The 27,335-nt window shown below is 57.8% G+C and overlaps 1 protein-coding gene and 1 long non-coding RNA gene across 2 annotated transcripts in view; one reads left to right on the plus strand and one right to left on the minus strand.

The window, feature by feature from the left end:
* LOC122239426 lies at window positions 1-21,964 on the minus strand. The gene is made up of 3 exons (XR_006218508.1): window positions 21,787-21,964; window positions 10,723-10,793; window positions 1-266 (listed from the first exon to the last, which is right to left on the minus strand). It is a non-coding gene; the product is annotated as an uncharacterized LOC122239426 (long non-coding RNA).
* The window catches only part of STRA6 (signaling receptor and transporter of retinol STRA6), a 24,134-nt gene continuing 1,077 nt past the window's right edge, over window positions 4,279-27,335 (plus strand). Inside the window, exons 1-19 of the mRNA XM_042988412.1 lie at window positions 4,279-4,385; window positions 5,983-6,021; window positions 8,043-8,226; window positions 11,698-11,764; window positions 12,079-12,164; window positions 13,352-13,491; window positions 14,122-14,145; window positions 14,337-14,503; window positions 15,823-15,945; window positions 18,101-18,168; window positions 18,346-18,422; window positions 18,694-18,755; window positions 19,706-19,868; window positions 22,982-23,057; window positions 24,063-24,196; window positions 25,318-25,435; window positions 25,519-25,620; window positions 26,326-26,489; window positions 26,760-26,909. Coding sequence (XP_042844346.1) covers window positions 8,114-8,226; window positions 11,698-11,764; window positions 12,079-12,164; window positions 13,352-13,491; window positions 14,122-14,145; window positions 14,337-14,503; window positions 15,823-15,945; window positions 18,101-18,168; window positions 18,346-18,422; window positions 18,694-18,755; window positions 19,706-19,868; window positions 22,982-23,057; window positions 24,063-24,196; window positions 25,318-25,435; window positions 25,519-25,620; window positions 26,326-26,489; window positions 26,760-26,909 — 1,834 coding nt within the window. The 5' untranslated portion in view covers window positions 4,279-4,385; window positions 5,983-6,021; window positions 8,043-8,113. The remainder of the gene's footprint in view (window positions 4,386-5,982; window positions 6,022-8,042; window positions 8,227-11,697; window positions 11,765-12,078; window positions 12,165-13,351; window positions 13,492-14,121; window positions 14,146-14,336; window positions 14,504-15,822; window positions 15,946-18,100; window positions 18,169-18,345; window positions 18,423-18,693; window positions 18,756-19,705; window positions 19,869-22,981; window positions 23,058-24,062; window positions 24,197-25,317; window positions 25,436-25,518; window positions 25,621-26,325; window positions 26,490-26,759; window positions 26,910-27,335) is intronic.

Raw genomic sequence — 27,335 nt, forward strand, 5'->3', positions numbered from 1 at the left:
TAAAGGAGCATAGAATGGGATCGTGATTTAGGTATTGCTCAGCAACTTGCATTCATGATTATTATACTCGTCCCTATGTCTTGGAGGTCCCACCATGCCAGTCCTGGAAGAAGCACCTCACTCTTTGTGACCGACGATAGTACCTTACTGTACCGACTTAGCAAAGCTCGTCGATGGATGTTGAGCTCGTTGCCAAGTTGTGCAGTATGAACCTCCTTGGGCATCTTCCCTGCATATGTACACCACTGTTCTTTGAGGATAGATTCCTGAAAATGGGCCAGAAGTTAATTCTCTCTGTGTTGTAGTTTACCCCTTTCTATGTAAAATCTCTTCTCACTGCTGTGCCCCCTCTGTCCGGGGTCGTCACCGTCACGGAAGCCAATCTCACGTCCTAAAGCCTGTGTTCCTTAGGCTGCCCCACCCTTTTATTGACTGGACCCCCTTCTCCTTCAGGGAGGTGGAAGGTGTCTCCCCAGGGATCCTTCTCCTGGGAATTTAGTGCTCTGCTTCCGGTCCCCATCTTTATCCCTTGCCTCCCCTCCCTGCCTGCCACAGCACCACGTGTTAGCATCTTCTGAGCCTCCTTCCTCTTTTCCGGTGCTGTTTGCAAAGTCCCCCTTCCCATGGTCAGGGCCCTCAGCCCAGCTGGCCAGCAGCGGGAGGCCGATCTGGTTATTAAAAGCTTAGCTGGTGGTTCCCCTCTGGCGTGGAGCAATTCATCAGGCAGTGGCCCCCCGGGAGTGATGGATGGTGACAAATGAGGGTAGGTAGGGGGTTCCTGAGCCCTTCCAGGGCCACAGCTGGGGAAACTCAGCCATCAAAGCCCTGTGCAGGCTTCTCCACCAGAGGTGACTCTGAGGGCCAGGGAGATCAAGTTTCGGGCAAATGGTTTGGAGGTGGGGGTGGAGAGGCTCCTCCTGAGACAAGCCGTCCTGTGTGCTGTGTGGGGCCCAGCCTGGCTGTGGGCCTGAACTGGAGAGATGGGGGTGGGGTGGGCTTCTCTGATCCTGGAATCACAAGCGGGAGGCCTGGGGTGGGGGGGGGGCAGGAGGCCTGAGGGGTGGGAGGAGGGGCAGGGCCAGAGCCGCAGAAGGAGGGATCTGCCTTTCCGGGAGGAGGAGATCAAACACCTTCTAAAGCAGGTGCTGGGGACCCTGCTTAGGGCCATCTGCTGAGACTGCACAACCAGCCAGCCTTCCGGGATCCCAGCCAGAGCTGGTGCTGGCTCTCAGAGGAGGAGACCTCAGTTGTTGGGGAGCACCCTGGGGCTGGAGCCAAGCCTTGCAGGCCGGGTAAGACCAGAAGAGGTGGGGGAACAGGGAGAAGGTACTTCAGTGGGGGGGGGGGTCAGAGCCCCAACAAAGGCTTGGAGGCAGGAAGGTGGCCGGAATGGTAGGGTAGAACAGTTCTGAGGGATGAAGTTGGAGACCTGGAGATGGCTGTACTGGGGAGCTGGCTCTAAAGACAGGGAGACATCAGTAGAGTCGTGTCTGAGTACAGTTTGCTGTGAGAGATTGATGGAGAACCCTGTCCTATGGCCAGCAGGGAACAAGGAGAGAGAGCTCAGAGAGAGAGAGGGAGAGAACTCAGGGGACCTGCCCAGAGTCAGTTCCTCAGTGAAGAAGGCAGGCAGCACGAAGTCTATGTGTCAAGGCCCGAGCACGGTGGCATCACTCCAGGGAGCACGTGCTTGGAAGGGAGAATCGGGGCTCTTAGAGCTGAGGGATCTTCACGGCCCTGTGGCCAGTCCTCCTTTGAAGGCAGAAAACCATCTGTAGCATCTTGATGTTACCAGCCTCTTCTTGTTTGCCTCCCCTGACAGGGGACTCACTACTCTGTGATGGTAAGAAAGCTACCTTTGTCCTGAGCTGAAAGCTGCCCCTCTAGCTTCCCTCCTCTGAGTCATTTCTAGCCTAGCGCTCCGGGAAGGGAAGAACATGTCTTTCCCTGCAACAGCCGGCTGCCTTCCTCCTACTTCTCACCCGGGTTTACACTCATACCAGAGCAGGCTGGCCGAAGTCCCTCATGTATGATGATGTTGTTGGTGAGGGGGAGGGGAGGATTCCAGAAAGGGCATGTCAGGTGATGCTTCTGATGCTCCCATGTAGCAAGGGAGGTAGGAGGTAGAGAGGTAAGAGGTAGAGAGCCATCCACACTCTCCCCCCAAGAGCTTAGTAGCTGATAACATGCCCTCCAGCCACTGAAAGGGGTCAGGCTCCGTCTGGGGCCAGGTTATGAACCTGTGTGTGTCAAGGGCAATTCGATACACAGGCACTGTGAGAACAGACCCAGAGCTCACGGGCCCGCATAATGTTGAACCTGCACCGGCTGCCTATCCACGGGGGACCCCAGGGGCGGGGCCCAGCTGCACAGGCAGGCACATTCCCACTCCCTACTCCCGGGCCAAACACCCCTTGGGCATTCTCTGCTGTGCTGCTGGGGACTGGGGGTGTTGCTGAGGCTCTGACTTGTCACTGAGGTTTGGGTGTTGTGGAACTTTTGTGGGGTGCAGTTGAACTCGGAGAGCCCAGAGCAAGGATGGGAGGGTCGTGGGCAATGGGGTCTCTGGACCTTCTGCAACTGCTCACCATGGTTCTGACCAACCTGTGCTTGATTTGCCAGTGTCTCAGGGTCCTTGGACTGTGGCCAAGGTTCTGGGGTGTATCAGAGGATCCGGTGTGATACTGAAGTTCTGGGCGTTCATGGGGGTGATACTGTGGTTCCGGGAGTTCTTGTGGTGTTACTAGAATTCTGAGGATATTACTGAGATTCTGGACGTGCTCTGGAGGACCTGGGAATCCTTGGGGTATTTCTGTGATTTGGGGGATGCTGCTGGCCCTCCTTATTCCCTCTGGCCCACTGTCAACTCCCTCTAAGCCTAGCACTTTGCCCTTTGAGGATTTTGATAGCCACAGGCTGCTGAAGGCACACATGTGGGCCTCTGTTCCTGGATGCAAACATTCCTGAGATTTAATCAACTTGAACAAAAACATGGGGAGGAAGGAAGCCCTGTCGTCCCAAGGTCCCAAGGCCTTCGTGGGCCAGCTCCAGCCCTCGGGGCAGAGCAGGGCAGCCCTGTGCCAGGCCCAGGTAGCAGATGACCCTTATCTTCGCAGAGCGCAGAAGCTTTTCGTGACCCCCTCCTACAGTGAACAGGGCTTAGCCACCCCCCAATCTGTGCCCAGCTGGGAGCTCTGGCCTGGGCTGCCCCTTAGGTATTTGCATCAGCCTTATCTGATTGTGCCCACATGGGCTTATGCAGGTCACAGCTAGGTGGCCCTGACCCCTGCCCTGTCTTCTTGCCTTCCAGACTCCCCTTCTCAGCTCTACTAAGACACCTCATTCTTACTACCATTGCTGACCCTGTCTGACCTCGGGACCCTGCTCCAAGCCCCCTCCTCCGGGAAGCCTCCAAGACTGCCCAAGACATAGCCTTATTCCCCCTCCCTACCTCTCTTCTCTGAGTTACTGCAGTCTGTCTCTGAAGTGCCTCCACTCTCCAGCCCCTTCTCTCCTGATGGCAAGTGCCAGTCTCTGACTCTTCTGGGTATGAGTCACCCCATAAAGCCAACTCTAGGGGCACCTGAGTGGCTCAGTTGGTTAAGCATCTGACTTCAGCTCACGTTGTGATCTCACAGTTCATGAGTTCAAGCCCCGCATCGGGCTCGGCACTGACATCTCAGAGCCTACTCTGTCCCTCTCTCTTTCTCTCTCTGCCCCTCTCCCACTTGTGCTCTCTCTCTCAAAAATAAATAAATAAACATTTAAAAAAAAAAAGCCAATTCCAGTGGGTAGGCTGTGGACTCTGCCACCAGGACTTTGGAGAAATTCTTCAGGAGCACATCATTACCATCCTTCTCTTCTCATTACATTTCCTGGCAAGCTTGCAGTCTGGTCAGGTGACATCTTTCCTAACATCTTGGAGCCAACCCTCCCGTTTTACAGATGCAAGCGCCAAGCTCTTCCAGCTCCAAGCCGAGGAGGTACTTTGGGCTCAAGGAGTGGGGTCCCTCTCCCAGCCTGAGCCATGTGGCCACCCAGAAACCATGGATCTTCGACCCGGTCTGCCTCCCTCTCTACCCCCACCAGAGTGAATGGAGAGGCTGGGGACCAGGAGGGTGGCTAGAAGACAACAGGGGACACTTGGGTAGTCACAGCCTCTGTGGCTTTGACCTTCTTGTTACAGCCAGTGCCTGGTGTGCTAGCTCTACATTCTTGGGCCATGAAGTCATTGAGAGCAGTGAATAGTGGCCTTGGGGAGAGGAGAGCCCACAGTCAAAGAATCTCCAGGCTGGTAGCCCCACCCCTCCTGGGGCAGAGGCAGGGTTGAGACCCAGAGAGGCCAAGAGAACACTCAGGATCACACAGCCAGCCCCAGGGCTCAGGTAGGCTGCCTCCCCAACCAGGGCATTTCTCTTTGCTATATAGAAACTGTGTTCTTTCCTCCTGGGCCTGCTCCTGCCTGTTTCCAGCACGGCCCTGATCAAGGTACTGGGCACCAGGCTGCCTTCTGTCAGCTGTGCCCACACCCAAGGAGAGGGACAAAGCTCGCAACTTCCTCACCTCCGGTTAGGGCCTCCCTGAAGACGGCCTCTGCATCTCCCTGGTGAGGAGGGAGGTGATATCATGGGCACTGGAGTAGCCCTGGTGGGGAGAGGCCACTGGAAGGCATTAACTGGAAGTCCCTTTTGGGGAGGGGGCAGGGTTTGGTTAGGGGAGAGGTACTGTGGGGGAGGCACCAGGCCTGGGCTCTGCAGGGCCCCTCCCTGCCAGTGTAGCTGCAGCCCCCGAGGTTGAGAGACACTCCTTCAGGCAGCCTGGATGTCTTTCCATCCAGGTGCCCAGCTGGGTACCCCTCTCTTCGTCCAGGTCTCTGCCCCAAGGTCACCTCCTCACCAGGGCTTTCCTGACCATCCAGCCTAACGCAGCCAACTGCTGTCTGTGTCTCTTCTCTTGTCCCAGTTTATTTTCCCTCTCAGCACTCATGACACGGCCGTCTCGCCACTGCCCCGGTACACGTTGGCTTCCCTGTCTCGCTCATTGCTACATCCTCAGTCTGTAGAACCTTCCCCGGTGCATAATCAGCATGCAATCCACCTTTGTTGGCTAAATGAATGGATGAACAAACCAGACCGGGGAGGCTCCCTCCAGGGAAGGAAACGGTCTCTGACAGGCAAGATGGTCCAGTTATGAACATAGAGGGAATGAGCTCCCCATCACAGACTGGACTCCAATTGTTGGAGGTATCATGATGGGGATTTAAGAGCAGATGGGACTCAGTTGATCTCTAAGCTGGGGGTCCAAAACTCCTCAGCAGTGAAGGGAGTGCGGGGCTCTGGTGTTGGAGTAGAGAGTTCTGCAAAGCCTGGCTGGAGAAATAGTGGCGCGCCCCGGACTGGCCCCTGGGGGAGTGACGGTCACTAGAGCAAGCCATGGCTTTGCAAACCCAGTTTATAAAGGCATTGTCACCGGACAGCCCCATACTGTGCATCAGCAGAATAAGGGAGTAAGAAGCAACTGAGGCAGAGCCCTGCCCCCAGGACGTCACAGCCAGGCCTGGGAGGCTGGATTCACCCCAGGTTCCTGGGATCAGACAGGAAGTGTGGGCTCCCTCATCGCATCACACAAAGTGCCGACTCTGTTCTGCGTCAGCTGACACTGACAACTCTGTGGGGTGGGGCGGGAGTTCTGAGCCGTCTTCCTGGAAGAGGGGCCATTTGGGAAGGAGGGGGAGCGACCGAGGCTGACAGAGAACTCGGGCCCTAATCCTGGAAAGCCTTGTGGGCCTGGCTATTAAATTTACATGGGGAGCTTTTAGGATTTCAAGCTCTGTCTCCTCTGAGCCTCCCCCAGGGCTGTTCACTCTATCAGGAACACACTTCCTTCTACCCCCACTCCCACCCTCAAGACCCCCACTCTCCGCTCACTGATTTTTCCTTGCCCTCAGATCTCCACAGAAAGGTTTTTTTTTTTTTTTTTCAGGAATCCTCCACTTTTCCGGACCAAATTCAGTTTCCTCTGGTACGCATCAGAGCATTCTGTACCTTCCCTTTGTAGACAGGAAGACTCAGACTCCAGGTTATTTACCCGCTTGTCCCCTCCGCACTGTAAACTCTCACATCCCAGGGCCCAGAATAGTGCCTCCACTTAGTCATTGTTCAATGAATTTTTGTTAAAAGAATAAATGAGGGGTGCCTGAGTGGCTCAGTTGGTTAAGCGACCAACTTTGGCTCAGGTCACGATCTCTCGGTTTGTGAGTTCGAGCCCCACGTTGGGCTCTGTGCTGGAAGCTCAGAGCCTGGAGCTGCTTCGGGTTCTGCGTCTCCCTCTCTCTCTGCCCCTCCCCTGCTCATGTTCTGTCTCTCTCTGTCTCTCAATAACAAAATAAAAACGTTAAAAAAAATTAAAAAAAAAAAAAAGAATAAATGGATGGGGGCACCCAGGTGGTTCAGTTGGTTAAGCGTCCAACTCTTGATTTTGGTTCAGGCCATAATCACAAGGTTCGTGAGTTTGAGCCCTGCATCGGGCTCTGTGATGACAGTGCAGAGCCTGCTTGGGATTCAGTCTGCCTCTGCCCACCCCCCCCCCCCCCGCCCCGCCCGCCCCTTCCCGCTCCCCGTCTCAAAATAAATAAACTTAACAAAAAATAAAAAGAATAAATGGATGAATGCCTTTAAAAAAAAAAATCCTGTTGAATGAATACCTTAGCTTGGGAGGGCCATGTCCCAGGGCCCCTCTGGGGTATTGGAAAGACAGGGACCTTCAAAGGTTCAGAGGGCCTGACCCCCACCCTGGGACAGGGGCCTGAGAACTGTTCTCTGTCTTTATCTACATCTTGCCTCCCTTCTGAGCTGGGGCCAGGAGGGGGAGGGGAGCTGGCCAGGGGTGCAGCCTCTCAGGGGAGGGAGGATGCAGAGGAAGCCCCAGCCTCTGCCAGGCCCTGCCTCCCTTACCCTCACCCCACAGCCTGGGAGGAGCAGGAGACCGGAGGGACCCTTCTCGCATACGCATACTCGTGGGTCTGGTTTGTGTTTAAAGGACTAATCTCCGCCTTGTGGGGGTGAGTTATCTCCTTGTGAAATCAAGTCGGAGAAACTAGAAGGGTTTACCAGTGAGACACATATTGCCTCCTTCATGGAACACCAGGAGAAGGACTGGCTAGACTCCCCCTCCCCGCCTCCACCCCGAGCCCAGCTCCAGCTGTCTCCTTGGGTTGCAGGACGCTGGATTTGTGTGTAACTGGCGCGCTGCAGTTACAGTGGGCAAAGCTGTGGGCCCTTCGGGGCAGGCGCTGGGGGCAGGTATGTGTGTGTAGCCAGGTGCCCGCCCGACCCTCCTGGCCGCACCCCTGCAAGGTGGAGCTGGGGCCTCCTGCCCCGGGAGGGGGACTTTGTCAGGACCATGATGGGATCCCATCAGGAGGGCCAAGGGAGCCAGAGACGGGCAAGCTAAGGCTGGGCAGGGGGTGGGTGGAGTGGTATCTCGAGGGAGCCCGAACAAAGAGGGGGATTGGGTTCAATCCCTGAGGGCAGAAATGACCTGGAGCTCAGCTGGGAGGGTCCAGGCTGTTTAGGCCTGCCTGCTGCCCGCCCACCCTTTCATCTCTGCAGCTCCTTCCTCCCTGCCCTTCCTTGAGTGTGTGTCTGTGGGTAGGTCTGGGTGGCTTTGGGGAGGGGGAAGGAAGGGGGGGTTCTCCGTGGGCAGCTTGGATTGGACAAACTTTCTTTGAAAATGGTCCTTTGCACAAAGGCTGGGGGTCAGACCGACAGGTGCTCCAGCAAGAACCTAAGGACCCTGAGGGGTGCATTCTTCCCAAGGGGATAACTATCTCCAGCAGGAACGGGCAAGACGGGGCGGGAAGGGACGGGAAGGGACGCAAAAAGCCCTTCCCCTTTTCCCGTGCCAGCCTGCCCTGGCCCTCTCTCCCAGACAGACTTTTCCAGAGAGCTAAAAGCAAGAAACTAACCTTTAGGATTAAAGAGAAACGTTTTTTGTTTGGGTTTCTTTCTTTCTTTCTTCCTTTTTTTTTTTCCCCTCCTAAGCCTCTTTTCATATCGGTGGTGGCTTTTTCCCTGACTTGTCTGGGGGCGGGGGCAAGGAGAAAGGCCAGAGAATGTCGTCCCAGGCGGTGGGGAACCAGACCTCCTCTCAAGCCACGGATGACTACTCCTATGGCAACTGGTACATCGACGAGCCCCAGGGTGGCCAGGAGCTCCAGCCAGAGGGGTAAGTTGGAAGCCCTGGCTCTGTCCACCAGGAGGGTGGGGTGTGGCCAAGGTCACCGGTGGGGGGATGGGGAAGCCCCTGGGCCAGGACTGCTAAGATGAACCATGTCGCTCATTTGCTGTGTGACCCTTGGCAAGTTACAGCCTCTCTGGGCTTCAGACCCTTGTTACATGGGAATAACAGCCCTTGCCCTGATGTTGGTACTTGAGCGGGACCTGGGCTGGACTGTCACTTACAAAGCACCCGTGTGGTTTGTTAAAAATACAACCTCCTGGGCCCCATCCCTGCAAATTCAGATCCTGCCAGTCTGGGGCGGCTCCCTGGGTGACTCCAGCTGGGCTGGAGAGTGAGTGCCGGGTGAGTGGTTGAGGGAAGTTGGGCCTGCCTTCAAGGGGTTACTGGTTCCTGTGGTGACCATCTGGGGCGTGGTGTTCACAAGCGTCAGGTTCTCTGGGCAGGCCAGGGCAGGGGGAGACCTGAAGAAAGAAAGTCCTTGAGGAAACATACCACCCTGTTGCCTTTGGCTGGCTCTGAGTCTCCATGAAGATGAGGGGGTCCTTTCGTTTTTGCAGGAGTGCTCAGGCGAGCCCAGGGGCAGGGGGCAACCACAGCGCGGTCAAGTGCGGCCAGAGGACTTGCCAGCCCCTCTCTTTGTTGAGTCTGAGCACCCCGGCAGAGGGGCCGGGGTTCCCTGGGCCCCACAGGCCGCCGAGGACTCCTCGCCTGTGTGGGCCCCAGAGCCCTGTTCTCCCCTTCCTGTTCCTGGCCCTGGCCCCAACCCCCACCCCCCCTCCTCTGTCTGAGGGCTTACAGTACTGGAAAGGTGAGGCTGGGGGGGGGGCGGGGTGCGGAGCCAGATGTATACACATCTGCTCTCCATCAACAGTGGAAACTGGAGAAGGAGACATGCCTGTGTGCCTCCCCAGGGGCTGGGGTTTCGGCTGGGCCAGGCTTGGGTCACCCAGCGGGGACAGAGGCCCCACCCAGGCCTGGGGGAGGCTGCTGTTGTTTGGAGCACTCAGGATGCTGGCCACCTGGTCAGCAGTTCCGCGGTCAGCAAGGGGTTTCCCACCCCCTTCCCGAGCTGATCTGGACAGCCTGTGGGCTCCCCTCGTCCCTGCTGCATATTTTGGGGGCGGGAGAAGTAGCAGAACGGGGAGGGGCCCAGGAACCCATGAGCGCACAGATCCTGACTTGGGTTAAGACCTTAATCTGCAGCTGAGTCCTTGGGAGCCTCAGGGCCCCAGGGGATTGGTTGGGGCCGGGCTCTTCAGATATGGCTCAGAATGAAGTTGGGCACATAGCAGGGCCTGCGTGACGGGAGCACTGCCTGTCATGTGCGTGGCATCTGGGATTTGCAGCTCCCTCCTCCCACCGCAGGGAAGAATGAGGAGGTTTGCTTGAGTCGACTTACTTGGCCAATCCAAGTCTAGTTGCTTGTCCCCCAAACCCCACCCCCGAAGGTGGAAGCTCAGGGGAATCCCAAGGAGATGAACTTGGGCTCACTTCTCCTTGAGTGAGTCAGACACCCCAGGGAGATGGTGCACAAAGCTTTGAGGAGTTCCTGATGGTAGTCCCCCTTGGCACGTCAGTGTGCCCCAACAGGCTGGGGTTGGGGCTGGTGGGCACTGGTGACAGTGGCTGGCTGGACTCAGTCTCCTGGTCACACTTAGCCAGGGGCCCTCATGGTAGAAAAGCTTGGGGGGTGGGCAGTGAGTCTGATGGGGTGAGCTGTGTCATCTGGGGTCTTCTGTGGGCACAGGACTGCTCCAAGTAAGCCGAGCTGGCCCTTTCCTACCCCCCGGAGCCCCTCTGACCCGGTTGTGTGCCCATGTGTTATCCCCTCCTCACCAACACTGACCTTCTCAGCCAGAGCCTGGGGACACAGATGCCTGTGGCAGCCGTCCAGGATGACACTCGCCTCCCCCGCCCCCTCACTTCAAAGGGGAATTGGAGGCTTCCCTCCTGGCCTGCCTCCCAGCAAGAGGCCAACACCAGGCCCTTCTGCTGTGGCGGTGGGGGGAGGGTATCAGGCCCCCACATCAGCCAGCCAGCCTTTCCCTCCCAACCCAGAGAGATGTGCTTGCCTTTCCCTCTGAGTGGGGCCCTTTGTAGGCTCAGAGCCTAACGTCTAGGAACAGCGGTCTTGCCCCTCTGCTTCAGTGTCCTCACCACTGCAGTCTGACCTCTGTCCCTGAGTGTCTGAGACCCAGCCTGGGCTTCCTTGGCCACATGTGATTCTGGTCCTCACCTCTCATCTTGGAATAAGGCCTAGAACTCAGCGGTCATTCTGGAAACTCCCCTTCCTTCTACTATCCCGTCTCCAGGCGTGTACCTCCTTCCTCCTACACACCTCTGAGACGCACCCTGCCATCCCCCTTCCCCAGCCACGGCTTGTGCTCAACTGTTTGAAAATGCCGATTCTCAAAGATTTTTGATGTACGGAAATGACCATTTCATACGGTTCGACTTAAAACCTCCTTCCATGCTCCTTACCTCTCCCGCCTGGTCAGATGTGGGCGTTGGAGCCAGGTGATCTCAGTTCGAATCCTTGCTCTGCTGCTTTCCTGTGTGATTTGGGCAAGATACTTAGCCTCTCTGAGCCTTGGTCTCCTTGTCTGAACAAGGGGGATAATGATAGCACCCACCTCTTAGATAATGCCTGAGTTAAGACAGGGAACAGACAGCATCTGGCACTTAGTCAAATTCTTTGTAAGTGCTACTTGCTGCTGTTGGGATTCAAATTGAATCACAGAAATCTCCCCAAATCCAGAACAACTGCCCTGTTCAGACACCTCAGTGGCTCCCTAGTGCCTCTCACGCCTGCTGCGACCTGCTTCTGGCCTGCCCTCCCCCCTGTAGACTGTAAACTGAAAGTGCCTGGCCCCAGCCACACGGTCTGCTGCCTGTCACTCGGCTGCCTCATGTTCCTTCCTCTACACGGAGCTACTTTTCCCCTTCTTTGCCTCAGCAGGCGCTAACCATCTTTTAAACTCAAATCAAAGGGCCAAATCATAGGGCCAAACACTTGATTGCTTGACCCAGGCAATGACGTTCAACCACTGTGCCGAGAAGGAGAGGTCTATGAGGGCTGGAGCAGTCAGGGAGGCTTCCTGGAGGAGGGAGGAATGAAGTGGGCCTTGAAGGATAGGAAGAATGTGGGTGAGAAAGAAGAGGGGTCCAGGTCCAGCTGGCCCACTCTGTTTCTCCCATGTTTTCCCCTGGGAGCCCCCTGTCTCCTTCAGCGCTGTAACCTCAGAGCTTGGCACGGGGCTGGCACACCACGAGGGGTGTGAAAACCCTGGAGTGACCCTGAGAAGGTGGAACTGGGCACGCCTGTGTAGGAGAGACCGGAGGGTTGAGGGGGGTGGTGGGTGGAGCCCCAGGGTAGACCGCCTGGGACCCCGACCCTGGCTGCACACCCAAGGGGGTCCCTACACGGCCCTGACCCAGGCTTCCCTCGCTCTGCAGGGAAGTGCCCTCCTGTCACCCCAGCGTGCTGTCCGGCCTCCTCCACGCCTGCCTGGCTGTGCTGTCGGTGAGTCCAACCTGAGTCCGGACTGGCTTGCAACCGACTGCCAGGCCGGGCAGGGGCTCTTGCGTTCCCTGCTGAGGCTGGTGAGGGGGGACCCCGGGAGCTCTCCCAGGGTGAGGACCCCAACCAGGGTGCAGCCAAGTCCAACCTCTCAGACTTTGGCCACCTCTCTCTGGCCAGTCCCCAGTATGCCTCATGCTTGTGCCCTGGGGGAAGGGGAGGGAGGGGGCGTCCTGGGCACTGAGGCCAAGCCCTCAGACTCAGCCCCTCAGGGAAAGGCCTGGGCACCCACGTCCTGCTCTGTGCTCTCCTTTCAGATCCTTGTGCTGCTGATGCTGGCTGTGCTTGTGAGGCGCCGCCAGCTCCGGCCCCGCTGCGGGCACGGCAGGCCTGGACTGCCCAGGTTGGTACCAAGGCCTGGGCACTCCTACTCAGGTGGCCCGGCTGACAGGAGCCACTCTGGGAGCGTGGTGGTTTGTTAGGTACCTAGACGTCAGCTCAGATCTCGGTGACGTCCCCATCCTTTCAGCCTGGGGGCTCTTCCTACCCCTACCTGGCTCTCAGTTTAGTCACGAGCCCCAGAGGGAAGTGGGGGGGACCCGCTCAGGCCCACCTGCTCCTGTTCCAGGCCCAGGGAGACACAAACCTAACAGGGCCCGGCTCCAGAATACATTTCCTCAGACGGCCCATGGTCTGGACAGGGGGTGCCCATGAGGGTTCGTTTCTCTTGAGGGTATCACCAGACCCCGATGTTTAAAGGCAGATCATGAGAGGCTGATCTCCAGTCCCTGTGGCTAGTACTTTCTTCCCCTATCTCCTTTAGTCCTGTGACCCCAGAGCCTGGGACAAGGATGGCCCTGAGGAGATGGGCCTGGGCAGGCTTATACGGGAGAGACCAAAGTGTTGGGGGAGGTGGTGATGGGAACCCCAGTGTAGACAGCCTCGTTCCCAGGCCAAGACCACACACCCAGGTGGGTCCTGCCATGATGGTTTTGGGGAGGACTAGCCTGGGGTTTCTGTCACTGGTGGGCCCAGGAAAGAGCTTGTGGGCTTGGAGGGAAGAAGGAATCAGGACGGAGCTCTCGAGGCATGAGGTGAAGCTGGATGACAGAAGCGGAAGGTCTGAGAGGCCTGCCCTGAACCCAGAGGGCCAGGGCCTGGGACGGCTGTGCCCGCTGTCTGCCCTCTGCCCCGGGCCACACCCAGGCCGGGGCGGTGGCTATTGCACAAGGATGTTGTGACTCTCCGAGCTCTCTGAAGGTTTGCCAGCCCAGACAGACTGATTTGTGTGGAGGCAGCTGTTTCCCGGAGCTTCCAGGGTGGGCGGAGGGAGCGGTGCTCTGGCTTGTTCCTACTGTGTGTATGTGTATCAGCGGGATGTCCTGGAGTCCCTTTGCCACAAGGCCCAGAACTTGGTACACAGCAGGCACCCCACAAACACGTGTGGGATGAATGGGTGATGGGGCCTCAGTTTCCATCGGGAAAGTTTCCACCTCTACCTCCCCGGTTTATGGAACGTGGCACAAGGGAATGGGGGGTGGGGGACAGGGCCTGAGTGACTCCCTCCTGTCCTGTCCCTGTCTGCGCCAGCCCTGTGGATTTCTTGGCTGGGGACAGGACCTGGATGGTGCCTGCCGCTGTCTTCACGGTCCTCCTCAGCTCCTTGTGTTTGCTATTCCCCGCCGAGGACCCGCTGCCGTTCCTGACTTTGGCCTCATCCACTAGCCGAGGTACCCAGTGCAGCTGAGGCCCTGGGGCTAGATCGGTGGGATGCACCGGGTGGGAATTCGGAGCATGGGGCCGGGCCCTTCTGTAGCGAGTCAGGTAGCCCCCATCCGAGTCGTAAGCCACTGCCCGGAAGATGCTGACCCGCTAAGCTCCCAGCTGCTCCCACAGTGCATGAAACCTGCCCTTTGTGGGTCCCAGCTGTTGGGTCACTACCGCCCTGTCCGCCTCTTCTGTTCTTGTGCAAACCCCACCCCCAGAACAGCACAGGCTGAATCCCCCAGGCAGCCCAGCCCTCTGAGAACGGAGGAGAGTGGGGAGAAAGCAGGAGGGGTTCTGGAGAATTGAGAGCTGGGCTCAAAGAAGCGAGGGTGCAAAGGGCAGCTGCCAGCAAGAGGGGCCACTGTCCTCAACCTGATCTCTTCAGATCAACCAGTCCTCACAATGACCCTGCAAAGGGTGGGTAGTAGCCCCATCTCACACCGGAGGACCCTGAGGAGGGTCCGGGAAGGGAAAGGTAATAAAGTAGCAACTTTAAGTTTATTGACAGCTGACCAGGCACCTGTGCTAAGCGCTGTACATGTGTCTTCTCATGATGTCTTTGCTAATATACTACCACCATTTCCATTTTACAGATGGAGAAAGTGAGGCTCCCAGAGGTAACTTGCCCGAGATCACAACGCCGGTACTAGTCAGAACGTGAATTTGAATGTGGGCCTCTGGCTCACTGAACCAGCTGAGGGGCTCAGAAGGCGGAGGCAGGAGAGGGGTCTGGGGGGGGGGGGGCTGAACCCAGGCCCCACATCTGCCTTTCCAGCACGTGTCTCCCTCTGCCCCTCTTGCCTTCTAGGGCCCTGGAAGATACTCGCCCTGCTCTATTACCCTGCCCTCTACTACCCTCTGGCCGCCTGTGCCACGGTCAGGCACGGAGCCGCACACCTGCTGGGCAGCACACTGTCCTGGGCTCACTTCGGGGTCCAGGTGTGGCAGAGGGTAGAGTGCCCCCAGGCACCCAAGGTAACCGCGGACTCGCAGCAGCCTGAGGCAGAGGGGCATGGAGGGCTGCGTGAACCAGCACGGCTCCTCTCCTCTTATCTATGTGCTGGGCTTCTCCGCTGCCTTCCACTGTGCACAGAACTCCACTCCTGTAAACACAGGCCCTTCCACACTGCGCCGTCTGTGGGAAGAACAGGGGACGAGGCTGGGCCTGTCCTCAGCACCGTCTAGGAGGGCACAGAGAGGGGAAAGGGAGAGTCTGAAATGCCTCCATTATTGACTCCCCAGCCTTCCTTTGGTCAGGCTGGAGTGGGGGCGAGGAGTGATGGAGGAAGACAAGCCCCGAGTAGGGGGATGGTCTTGGAGGGTAAAAAGAGAATTCTAGAACCTCAGAACCTGGTTCACTGGCTGCTGGCTGGGGGTGTGACGCTGCCCCATCTAGAGCCCCAAGGGTGGAGCCAGACAACCTGAGCTTGAACCCAGCTTCTTCTCTCCCTCCTCCCTCCTTTCCTTCCACAAACATATTTGAAACACATACTCCGTGCCAGGGATGTTTCCAAGCACTGGAATACAGCTGTGAACAGGACAGATGAAGTCCCTGGCATCCCAACAGTTGTCATTCCGGAAGGGAAGACACAATAAGTAAATACACAAAATGATGCCAGGTGATGCTAAGTGTTTTGAGGAAACCACATCACCATTCTGAGGCTCAGTTTCCCCCCTGTAAACGGAGTTGATAACACCAATCCTTCAGGGCAGAGATGCAGATTGGTTGCTTTCTTTGAGAGCTGGGACTTGACTGGTCGTTTTCACCACTCAGAGCCTGGCACCTACTGAGCTCCCGGTAAAAACGTATTGAACTAACAAATAAGTGAGTGAATACAGAAGGAGCCCAACCCTGGGAAGGTCTCGGTGCCGGGAGGTAGGGCATGTACTTCCTCGATGCCCAGGTCGCAATTGTACACAGACAAAATTAGGCCCTCTTCTAATTTTCAGGGGCCTGTGCCCAAAGCCCAGGAACAAAGGAACATAGAAAGCGGGTGTCCCGGGTTTCAGACCCCACTGCAAGGAGGAGGGGATTACATAGCTTCTTCTCTTGGCTCCTCCCAGGGCTGTGGGAGTCCGGGAACCCGGGGGAGGGTGAGCATCTCCACAGGGCCTCACAAGGGGAAGCGAGAGTGTTGGTGCTGAGTGGCCCAGGTAGGGGGTGGGCCAGAGGCCTCAGGCCACCCTCATGGCAGGTGGGAGTGAAACGGGAAGGGAAATTGATCCTGGCCTTCTGTTGGGGGAGGAAGGCAGGAGGTCAGTGTGTCTGGAAATCTGTCTGTCTGTCTGCCTAGATCTACAAGTACTACTCCCTGCTGGCTTCCCTGCCTCTGCTTCTGGGCCTCGGATTCCTGAGCATTTGGTACCCGGTGCAGCTGGTGAGAAGCTTCAGCCACAGGACAGGAGCGAGCTCTGAGGTAAAGGGGCAGGGCTGGGCTGGGCTTCTGGTCACACCCGACACCCTGAGCTCCTGCATGTCTGTTGGTGCCCTGTGGGCAATCGCGCTTCGTGTAGGGCATAGCACATAGCAGGTACTCAGAAAATATTTGTTGAGTCACCAAGTGACTGGGTAGTCCCCCCCTCCCAGGGCAAAGGTTAGGCCAGGCCCTCAGCTGGCACCCAGGATACCTGGGGCACCCCGCCGGATGCACAATGGGGACCCAACAAAGGGAAGTGGACCAGAAGGCAGAAGTCAGAGCTCTGCTTCTGAGACACAGAGGCTCCAGGTGGAGAAATGAGAGAGGCCAGGAGCCGTGTGCCCACTAGGAGCCCTGCAGATGCCGACATGATTCAGGAAACACCCAGGGCAGAGTCGCTTCATGAATCAATTCTAGGTTGGATATGGTTGGATAAAGGCAGATGAAGGGGTGAGCTGGAAGAACTGAGGCCGGGGTGGGGTTGGGGGGCGGTGAGGAGCCTCCTGGAGGAGGTAGGCTTCAGTAGAGGCCCTGAAGGACAGGAAGGATTTGGAGTAGGGAGAGAATAAGGAGAAGGTGAGCAGGTGTAGGAAAAGAGGAGTAAAGGGGCAGAGATGGCTTGTGTCTGTTTCGTTCACACACAATTTGTAGCACTGGCCAGTTCTCAGCACACGATAGATACTCAACACATATTTGTGAAGTTTTTAGATCGATGGGTGGGTACATCATAACGAGAGAGAATTCTTACAAAACAAGGCAATCTTATTAGGAAGCTTTCTAAGCACCTACCAAGTGTCAGGCCCCAGGCGAGGTACCCTGGACTCAGAGCCACTGACTTGTGTCTGACCTCCAGGAGCTCCCAGTGCCCTGGGGGGATTCAGGCAGCAACAAAGATTCACAGGGCAATGTGAGAAGTACGGGGCCCATCCCCCAGCCATGGGCTAGCATGGAACTGGGGGGTCAAGGACTCTTCCTGGTGGGGGAGGAGAGGAAGAAAACCATCCCGCAGAGGCCCTCAGGGGGAGGGGGACAGACTCAGGAAAGGTTGGGGACTCCGATGCCGAAAGGGCTTGGTTAACCCTTCAGTTGGGGAAGGTGAAGGCCAGGCTTGAGGTGGCACGTGGGACAGACAGTAGGGAGGTGGCTGCTATACGGACCGTGGGTGTGCGCGCGTGTGCAGGGGATGGGGCGCGGTCATGGGGGTGTGGCAGGCAGCTGGCCCATGGGCCTGGAGCTCTGGAGAGGGGCTGGGACTGAAGCTAGACAGGGAGCCAAGGTCCCAAGGACAGAAGGGGAGTGAGGCGGGAGAGGCTGGGTGGGCTCAGGTTCTCTAGTGGCCGCCCTGGGTCCTCTGTGGGCCCGCCCGACTCTGGGTTTGGCTCTTACGTGGTAACACTGGGCACGTCTCTACCCTGCCTAGTCCCTTTCCTTCCCCCTCCAGGGATCTTCTCTGCCTCACCTCTCCCTCCATGCATGCCTTTCCTCTTGAGAAGTCCTGGGAGAAGTAAAATTCTCTCTGGCCCTGGGTCAGGGAGGTTTAAGCCTCAAAGAACCCAGTCAAGTTTCCAGCTGACCCACGCTTCCCTGGGTTTCAGGGTTGCCATGGCAACCTGTGACAGGCTTGCAGTCTCATGATCAGGGGCAGGGGCTAACCCCATCTTACCGTGGGCCTCTGCCACTTGGCAGGCCGCTTAAGGCCTGGGATGGGGCTTAGACAAATCCCGTGACCCTTGTGATCTCCCTGGAGTCGGAGGAGAGGCCTGGGGGATGTGACCTGGAATGGCCCCCTCCTGTGTCCTGGTCAGGGATGTGCCCGTGGGACATAGGTTCCCTTCTGCCCCAGTCTCAGCTAGCAGAGGCCTGTGGGCCAGGAGGGAAGCAGTGAGCAGTGGCTAAAGCAGGAGAGAGCTGGAGACAGACCTCAAGAAGAACTGCTCACACTGAGTATTTTTAGGAGACTGATAGTCTCATATTTGTGGAGGAGAAAGGGCAACTTAAGGGGGCACGGACCTCGCCCCCCAGGTCAGTCCTCTGCACCCTACTACAGGCAAGAAGCTTTCGTGGAGCCCACTGTGGTTCCCTGAGCCAGGGACCCAGGGATGGCTCCACGCCATCTCCAGGTCTCATCTGCTCGTCCATTTGTCTGTCTCCACAGGGGCTGCAGAGCAGTTACTCTGAGGAATATCTGAGGACCCTCCTTTGCCGAAAGAAGCTGGAAAGTAGGTGAGGTCCTAGGCATTCCCTGTGGGCCAGTGGGCAGAGCTGGTAGGCAGGCTAGTTTCGGGGGGCTGTCCCTGGGCAGCATGGTGGGGCAGAGCGAGGAATAAACCAAACTCTGGGGCTGGGGCTCAGGGCAGGGGTTTCTCCTGAGGGCACCTGCCTGCCTTGGTCTTTCCGCAGCTCCCACACCTCCAAGCACGGCTTCCTGTCCCGGGTCTGGATCTGCTACGGAAACTACATCTACACTCCTCAGCGAGGTATGGAGTGGGGAGCTGAGGTCAAGAGTGGCAGGTGACCTCACCCATTCCTCGCACGAAACAGCTGCAGTGGGAGGCCGGCTCCCGTCCCCCAGAACCCCTGTCAGGAGGAACAGCCCCAGCTGGGGACAAGGGGAAAGCCCCTGGCCTGGCTTTGGTGGTCTAGGGTCCTGTAAGTCCTGGCCCTTTTTCTGGGCTCTTTGGGAGGGGTGGGGGCTCCCAGGCCTGAGTGGTGCCGGGCTTCCCACATCCCTCCTTTTGGCGACTGCAGGATTCCGACTCCCTCTGAAGCTGGTGCTTTCGGCCACCTTGACGGGGACAGCCATCTACCAGGTATGTCCTGCTCCTGCAGTGCCATTTGCCTCTGGACCCCTGCTCCCAACCCCCAAGCCTGGGATGGCACAGGCCCAGCTCAGCTCCCCCAAAGCCCAAACTACAATCCTGTCTAGCTGTTTCTGGACATCTTGGGAATGCTGGCTGACCCAGAAGAGAGGGGGTGTCAACTCCTACTGGGCTCAGATAGAGTCAGAGCATGAGTTCTGGAGTCGTACAAACATGGATTTAAACCCTGACTCCATCATTTGCCTCCTGTGTGACCTTGGGCAAGTTATTCAACGTCTCTGAACCCATTAGCTCAGCTGTAAAATAGAGGAAATAGAATTACTTTCCTCTTTGAGCATTTGGGAAGTTTTAGGCAGATTTGGGCAGTTAGGAAGGAATATGTGTTTAAGAAATACGAAATACTCCCCTCCCACCCCCCCAGCACACCCCCAGAAAACCAAAAAGCCCAAATCCTGGGAGATAAGCAGGATTTTTTTCTCCATTTGACAGATGGGGGAAATTGAGGCTCAGAGAGGTGGATTTGACTTGGCCAAGTTCCTATTGCTAATACCTCACGGTAGCCAAAACGTGAACCCCGGTGAGCCTGGGCTCATCCGTATGAGACGCGGCTTTCGCCAACATGGGAAATTGGAAATTTCATGTTCTGAGGTTTAGATAGTTGTCCGAGAGACAGATGTGCACAGCTGTGCCGCTTGGAAGCACGGCTGCCGCCTGTTAGGCCAAAGTCAGATCTGCTCGCGGCGTGCGGGGTAGGGGCAGGAGGACGCCGCTCTCGGGGCAGACAAGAATTCTGGCGGGTGCTGGCCCTGTGGATGCAGCCGTGTGCCGCCGCAGTTTCTCCCCCGAAGTCTCCCTGCTGGCTCAGAAAACGCTTCTCCTGGGATGGCCGCCTGGTGTGAGCACGGCCAGGTCCTGGCACCTTCATTCTGGGGCTCTTCCAGGTGGCCCTGCTGCTGCTGGTGGGCGTGGTACCCACCATCCAGAAGGTGAGGGCGGGGATCACCACGGACGCCTCCTACCTACTGGCCGGCTTTGGGATCGTGCTCTCAGAGGACAGGCAGGAAGTGGTGGGGCTGGTGAAGCATCAGCTGTGGGCTCTGGAAGGTGAGGCTTCCCCGGAGTCCCTGAGGGCCCGTTGGGGGGACCTGAGCCGGACACCCAAGCTCAGTCCCAGCTTGCCAGGGACATGCGGGGTGCTCGTGGGTATGTCTCTTCCTCTGTGTGGGTCTCAACTGCCTCCCCTCCAAACTGGGCTGGTTGCAGCGTCCAGTTCCAAGTCTCTGAGACCTGAAGGAGTCATCTCAAGCCCCTTGTCAGCTTGTGTGGTGTCGCCCACCCTGGCTCCAGGGTGCGGCTCTCTGGGCATGGAGATGGGCAAGGCCTTGGATGTGTGGGCTGAAGGGACAGCCCGTTGAGCCTTGCTGAGGGTAGGGAAGGAGGAAAGGAGGCAGTGACGTGGGACACTGGGCCGGTGGGGTTGGGCAGGATGATGCTTTCTCTTCCTCAATCCCTATCCTCCTGGGCCATCTTCTTTCTCCTTCCCTCCCTTGACAATGAGCCTGTGGGCCGGGGAACCATACCAGCCTCCCCTTCTGGGGTCTGATGCCTCCTTTAGCCCTTAGTCCTGTCATCCACCTATACTACCTCCCAGGCCCTCCCAATAGCCCTGTGGAGGAGACTGAGAAGTGTCCCCCCTTGACACATGGGAAAGGATTCACTTGGGGGTCGCACAGCCAGGCAGAGTGGAGCTAAGAGAGTAATACAGTCTCCACCACCTTGAGCCAAGGCCTGGTGGTCAGGAGTCCTGGGCCTGCACCCTCTGCTGACTTGGGGGTCCTGGGCTGGTACGAGCGCCCTGGCTTCCGAGGAGGAACACGGGATGGTCGGAACTTAGGCTGCCAGCCTTGCAGGTGGAGGTGTGACTGCTCAGCAGTTGTTCCTGACTGTTAACATCATCCTTTCCCCGCAGACCAGGCATGCCGAGCACGGAAAGGGGCAGGAAGTGGGGGTGGGCAGAAATGTGTGCAGTCACCACTTCCTTCCCTGACCACCACTCCCACCACCTTCCTGAGCGTCTCTGCTCCCATTCGAGAGGCTACCCTGGACATGTGGCCCTACAAGTTGGACAGGTGACAAGTTCTAGGTGGGCTGAAAATGACGCCTCCAGGGAGATTTTCTAAGTTGGCTGCCACCTGGGCCACAGGCAGGAGCAGACGTGGCCCACATCGGCCCACATCCAAGGTCACAGCAGCCCTGTTAGCTCAGCCTCATCAATCTGCAGGAACAGGAAATGGAGGCTCAGAGGCAGGAGGCGACATGTCCAGGATGGTGGACTTTTTCTACTCACCACACTGGCATTTACAATCACCTGCTGCAGCTTCCAAGCCTAAATGCTTCCACTTTGGATCTTGTTGGATTCAGGGGCCAAACAGAGCAGTGTTTGCTCTCCTAGTCCGCAGATGAGGAAAATTGAGGTCCAGGAGGGTCCAGAGCTATGTCCAAAGCCACTCAGTAAGCCAGGGATGGGACTGAGATTATATGCAGGCTCAGGGGCCCTTTGGTCTGTGCTTAGCTTGAGGAGCTAATGTCTGCTGAACCCCGAGACCCTATTTTCCGGCTGCCCACTGGGCACCTGGACCATAAGCCTAGCATCACTCACAGAGGGCCCTGCCGAGTCACGTGGACTAGATCAGACAGCTCAGATGGAACTCCTGCTCCATCACTTAAAAGCTGTGTGACCCTGGGCAAGCCACTTCACTTCTCTGGACTTGACTTTCCCTACTGCAAAACAGGTGTTAAAGCTACAGAGGCAGCCTTGTCACTGAGGCCCTCAACCCAGTGGGGGGAAGACCAATCTATCTGGGGGGAGGAAGCAGAGAGCAGGAGGATTTTGTGGGTACCAGGATTTGGAGAGACCCAGGTTTGGAACGAACTGAGGAAGAAAGGAGCGGAGGTAGATGGCCAGGCCTGGGGCCAAGGGGGCTGCCTTCCCCCAACCCCCCACGTTAACCCATTCACTCACCTGCACAGGCTCACAGACAGGCCCCTCACCTGGCAGAAGGTGGTCCAGAGCGCCCTCTTGTTGGTGCTGAGCTGGCTCCTGAAGGACAAGAGGAGCAGGACAGAGCTGCATGTGCCTAGTGCTTTCTTAGGTAGCAGTTGTTCTCAAGCCTGGCTGTGCCTAACAATCACCTGGTAACTTTTTTTAAAATCCCAAGGCTCAAGCCGCTTGCCAGACTCCTGAAACTCTGAGGGTGGGGCTCAGCCTCTATGACTGAACAAGCCCTCCTGGTGATTCCGACACCAGCCTAACTTCAAGAAGTTAGCAGGCCCTCAATACCTGTCGGTGGCCTGGTTGATTTCAGTCAATGGCTGATTGAAATGGATCATTAAGGCTCTATCTTTGCGCAGCCCCCAGTGCTGTGGCTCTCAACCCGGGCTGCATTCAAAAGCCAAGGACTGGGTCCCACACCCAGAAATTCTGATTTAATTGGCTTGGGGTGCAGCCGGGGCCACGAGGGGTTTTAACAGCTCCGGGTGGTCGTGCTGTGCTGTCAGTGCAGAGACCCACCTCTCCGACACCTGAGGCTACAGGGAACAAGTGCCTGCCTCTCCTTGTGTGTTTCCTCCTGCTCCCCAGTCTCTGGATGGAACACAGACACCAGGAACGCTTCCCTAGGGTGACTGATGCGATCAGGGGGCAGGCACGCCGGGCTGATTCTGGGTCTGCTTGGAAACAATTGCAGGTCTCAAGCCATCACTTCCCAGCGGTGCAACTGGTGGGTCAGGCCCTCTCGCTGAGCCTCAGCCCCCTGGTCAGCCCAGTACCCCTTCCGTGGGGTTGTTGTGAGGGTGCAGACTGAGGCTGGGTGTTGATGGAGGGCAGGAGGCTTGCAGCCCCCAATCCCTGCTAGGCCTGAATGCAACACGCCGCAACGGAAGCAGCAAGACAGATGTGAAGACCAGGTCTGCAGCCTCAGAGCTGGCCTCTCCCTGTCCTGGCCGCCAAGTCGCTGGGCAGGAGACCGCTGAGAATGTTGACTTGCACTGCATCTGAGAACAGGGGGTGGGGTGGTGGGGGGGTGGTGGCAAGGGGTCTCCACTCAAGGCGGAGCGTGGGTGGGGGGCAGGGGTGACTCCTACCCGGGGCCCCGCCCCGGCGGCAGTTTGGGGGCCCCGGGGAGGCCGTCCACTTTGCTCTCTCTCTCCCCCTTCAGTTTGCTACATCTCGGCCTTGGTCCTGTCGTGCTCACTCACCTTCCTCATGCTGATCCGCTCACTGGTGACACACAGGTCAGTGGCAGGCTCTGACTCCCCAGTGCAGCTGTGGGGAAGAGGTGCAGGAACCCTGAGCCAGGAGGCCTGTGGGGAAAGCCCTGGGTCTGGGAAGAGGGGAGAGCCACTGCAGGCCCAGGTGGTCACTGTGTCCGCCTGCCTAGCTGCCCTGTGGTGGGTGGAGAAGGCGGGGCCTCGCCGTGCCCACCCTCCCGGGCTTCCTGTCTGGTGGGAGTGATACAGGGCTGGAAGACCCCAAGCTGGGGTGTGGACTTTGCCCTCTGAGAAGGGACCACCTGGGTGGGCTGGAAGGCAGCCTGGGAAAGCCGGGGGTTGGAAGAGGCAAGAGTTGGGGGAGGAAGGGTGGCCAGAGGCAGGGGGAACAGTGTCAGAAACAGGGCCTGGAGTGAACCTGCCACATGCCAGCGTGGCTGTGGAGGTGGCCCGGCTGGTGCTGGGGCGCTGAAGAGATTGTGATGGGCCATTGAACCCCAGACTGCCTCGCTTGCCCGCACACTGTGAGCTGTGAGCAGAGTGGGGAAGAAGGTTCTAGTTAGGAGCAGCGTGGGTGGGAAGGGGAGCAACGGCAGAGTGTGCATTTGCCAGGCCTCAGGGTTTTTACCCAGGGATCTTTTCCCACAGGGTTGGCCCTACTTTGGCCGGCGTTCAAGGCCCTCAAGCCTCTGCCTGCCTGGAACCTCGCTTCCTGCGAGTCACTCTCCGTTCCTACAATCGTTTCCTCGCCTTTCTGACTTGGCTCAGGTTGAGCCTTCCGCCTGAACTCATCTCCCTCGATCTCTGCCTTGCACTAAAACTTACACTCATTCATCCTTTAAGACTCTACTCAGATACCACCTCCTCCAGGAAGCCCTGTCTGGCTCCCACAGCCCTTGGCTTTCCTGCCTGTGGCCATAGGTCGTAAGGAGACAGGGAATTCTGCCAGAAACTGGCCCAGAGGAGGACTTTAGGGAGTGTGTGTGTTCCCTGAGATCTCTGCTTTCCTCACCCCCTTCCCCCAACCAGGGTCAACCTGCAAGCTCTGTACCGAGGGGCTGCCCTGGACCTGGGCCCCCTGCCCCGGAGTCCCCACCCCTCCCGCCAAGCCATATTCTGTTGGATGAGCTTCAGTGCCTACCAGACTGCTTTTACCTGCCTTGGTGAGCACCCCCTTGCCCCCTCCCAGCTGGGGAGGGGAGAGCTCTCAGCAGGTCTTGGCTGCCCCTGGGTGTCTACCCGTGCTGGGGCAAACTGGGGCGAGATCAACAAGAGGGACCCACCTTGCCTTCTCTGCCTTCAGGAGGCTCACTCAGGTTGAGGGAGAGGGGCAGGTGCAGAAGCCCTTGGGGAAAGGATACCCCTCGCATGAGGATGGCCCCTCACTGCCACCAGGTGTTTACACAGAGGGTGAACCCAGGGCTGGAAGGTGGGAAGTTCACGGAGGCACATTCCTGCTTACATGAGGGTGGGTTATGCCACAGTGGGCTGCCTTGTGGAGATAATGAGATCCCTATCACTGGGGGTATGCAAGCAGGGTTCTGTGGTCATCGTTGGGGCTGCCAAGGGGGTCCTGCCCTGAGAGGGTTAGGTGAGGTTAATTTCTAGCACGTTTCTGATTCTCCCCACGGGCAGTGCAGTGAATAAAGCCCTCTGAAATGGGAGGGGGCTGGGGCCAGAGTGGCAAAAGCCAGGGCCTGATTTCCCTGCCTGCTGGTTCCTTCGGTCCTCACCTCCCCGGGGGAGGAGAAGAAGAATGACAAAGGAGAAAAGAAATTACTAGTGCAAAAAGTTGTAATTCCTCCTCTTGGTAGACTTTATACCTCCCAAGCTCTTTTAGACACATGACCTCGTGTAAACAAGTAGCCAGTTGTTTCCATAGACGAGTTTCTGGCATCAACTGTGTGCCAGGACTCTGGCCAGTAGGAATGCAACACTAATTTAAAATGCAATCTTGTCCCCAAGGGCTTGGGGACAACTGGGGGGAAACAACGTTTGCAAAGCACTTTGTGGTTTTCAAAGAGTTGCCACAGACATTATATCATTGGATCCTCCCAGCAAGCCTGCTGAGGTAGGGGCCAGGACCTCATTTGACCGAAGAAGAACCCGAAGTTCAGAGAGGTAAAGTAACGTGCTCTAGTTGGCACAGCTAAGGCAGCGGCAGAGCAGGGGTCTGAAACCAGGTTTGCCCCATTCCTAAGCCCTTGGGTTCCTGGGAGTGCCAGGGTGGGCTGGGGTCCCACAGAGCTTGATGTCTGTCCCCCTGCACCTCCCTGTCCTGCAGGGCTCCTGGTGCAACAGATCATCTTCTTCTTGGGGATCATGGTCCTTGCCTTCCTGGTGTTCATGCCTGTGCTCCACGGCAGGAACCTCCTGCTCCTCCGATCCTTGGAGTCCTCATGGTGAGAGAGGCAAGGAGCTGAGGGCTCTAGGCCCACCGCCCAGAGGGCCACTAACAGTGACATCCTCCCCACCCCACCTGCAGGCCCTTCTGGCTGACCTTGGTCCTGGCCGTGGTCCTGCAGAACATGGCAGCCCACTGGATCTTCCTAGAGACTCGCCATGGACACCCAGAGCTAACCAACCGGTGAGGCAGCTCCTGGGCTTGTGGTCTCCTCAGGACCTCAGCCTCTTCTTCTTCGGGGTCTTTCCTATTGTGTCCTTCTTCCTCCACTGCCATCTCTCCCTTTCCTCTCGGGAAGCCCAGTGGAGGGTAGGAGAGCTTGACTTTCCCAAAGAGAAAGGGAACAGTGGCCCAGCCGACTCCAGAATACCTCTCTGCTCACCTGTCACAGTGCCAGAAATACTCCATGAGCCTTTCCTGCTTTGGGGATCAGCACCGCTCTCCCCTGGACCCTCTGTGTTCCCCAAAACCATGTGTCTCCCCCTTTGCAGGAAGGAGGTTAACAGAAACATTATTTCCATGTTAGATGGAAAGGCTGTGGGAGGACCTCAGCCCTAGGAGAGACTTGGAGTCAGTGGACAAGGGACCCAGAGGAGGGAGATGGGACACTGGGGTCACAGAAAGTTCCAGGACATAAGCCCCAGCTCTGCCATTGACAGCCTTAGCTAAGCCATCCAGTCTCTCTGGGCCTCAGTACCACCACCTGTCTCCCAGCGTGGTGGGGGGCAAGAGAGCAGGCCCAGGGCAGGGTGCTTAGAAGGTATACTCGATAAATGATAGGCAGTGAACAACAGCGGCTGTGCTTAGTACCTAGGTCTGACCCTGACCCCGAGGAAGGGGCTCGGTGAGGGAGGGCCAGCCTCAGCCTTTTCTCTCCCCCCACCCCAGGCGAGCGCTCTCCGCAGTCACGTTCTTTCTCTTCCCCATCAACGTGCTGGTGGGCGCCGTGGTGGCTGCCTGGCGAGTGCTCCTCTCTGCCCTCTACAATGCTGTCCACCTTGGCCAGATGGACTTCAGCCTGCTGCCACCTCGAGCCGCCAATCTCGACCCCGGTAGGGCCGCTGGGCAGGGGCCAGGAGCAGGGGTTGCTTAGGCTGTGCAAGCAGTGAGGGAGGCTCTGCCCCGAGCTAGTCCACGAGGGACTGTGGCAGGTGTGGGCGGGGGACCCACGGGCAGCGCAGGCGCCGTGCGCTCAGGGGGTCGGGGGGCGCGCCGGCAGGCTGCTCAGGACACTTCCGGTACGTGTGTTAGGGGTGGCGGCGGAGCGGGGCGGGGGGCGGGGGGCTTCCTCCCCCAGCGCTGCCGTCCTCCACCCACCGTAGGCTACCACACATACTGCAGCTTCTTGAAGATCGAGGCCAGCCAGTTGCATCCAGCCACGACAGCGTTCTGTGACCTGCTTCTGCGAACACGGCGGCCCCAGCCTCTCCGGGGCCCCCAGGATGGCCTCAGACACGGGGAGGAAGAAGAAGGTGGGCCTTCCCCCTGGGGATGGCGGGAATTGAGCCCACCTTTGCTGAGGGACGAGGCATGCCCCCGCCCCCTGCCACACATAGGAAGTATGTACGACGTACAATGGAGTGAACCGCAGGAAAATGCTCACTTCCTCTCTCCCTCCGCTGCCTGCGGGAGAAGGGAAGTGAGCATTTTCCTGGTGCCTCTCGGGGTAATTTTTTAGCCTTGATCCCACCGCACACTGTCTCCCTCTGCTCGTTCCGTAAGAGTGCACACACATACACACACACACCCTTCACACGCAGAGAATGAGAGGTCTTCCCCTTCCTTACCGCCCGGGAAGTTCGCAGTAGGGAGGTGGGTACCGAGCTGGCTGTCCCAGCCCTTCCTCCAGTCCCCTCCATAGAGCTGGCCCCTCTCTCTTCTGCCTGCCCGCTGTGGGA

This window comes from Panthera tigris, chromosome B3, assembly GCF_018350195.1.
Source record: "Panthera tigris isolate Pti1 chromosome B3, P.tigris_Pti1_mat1.1, whole genome shotgun sequence".
Taxonomy (NCBI): Eukaryota; Metazoa; Chordata; class Mammalia; order Carnivora; family Felidae; genus Panthera; species Panthera tigris.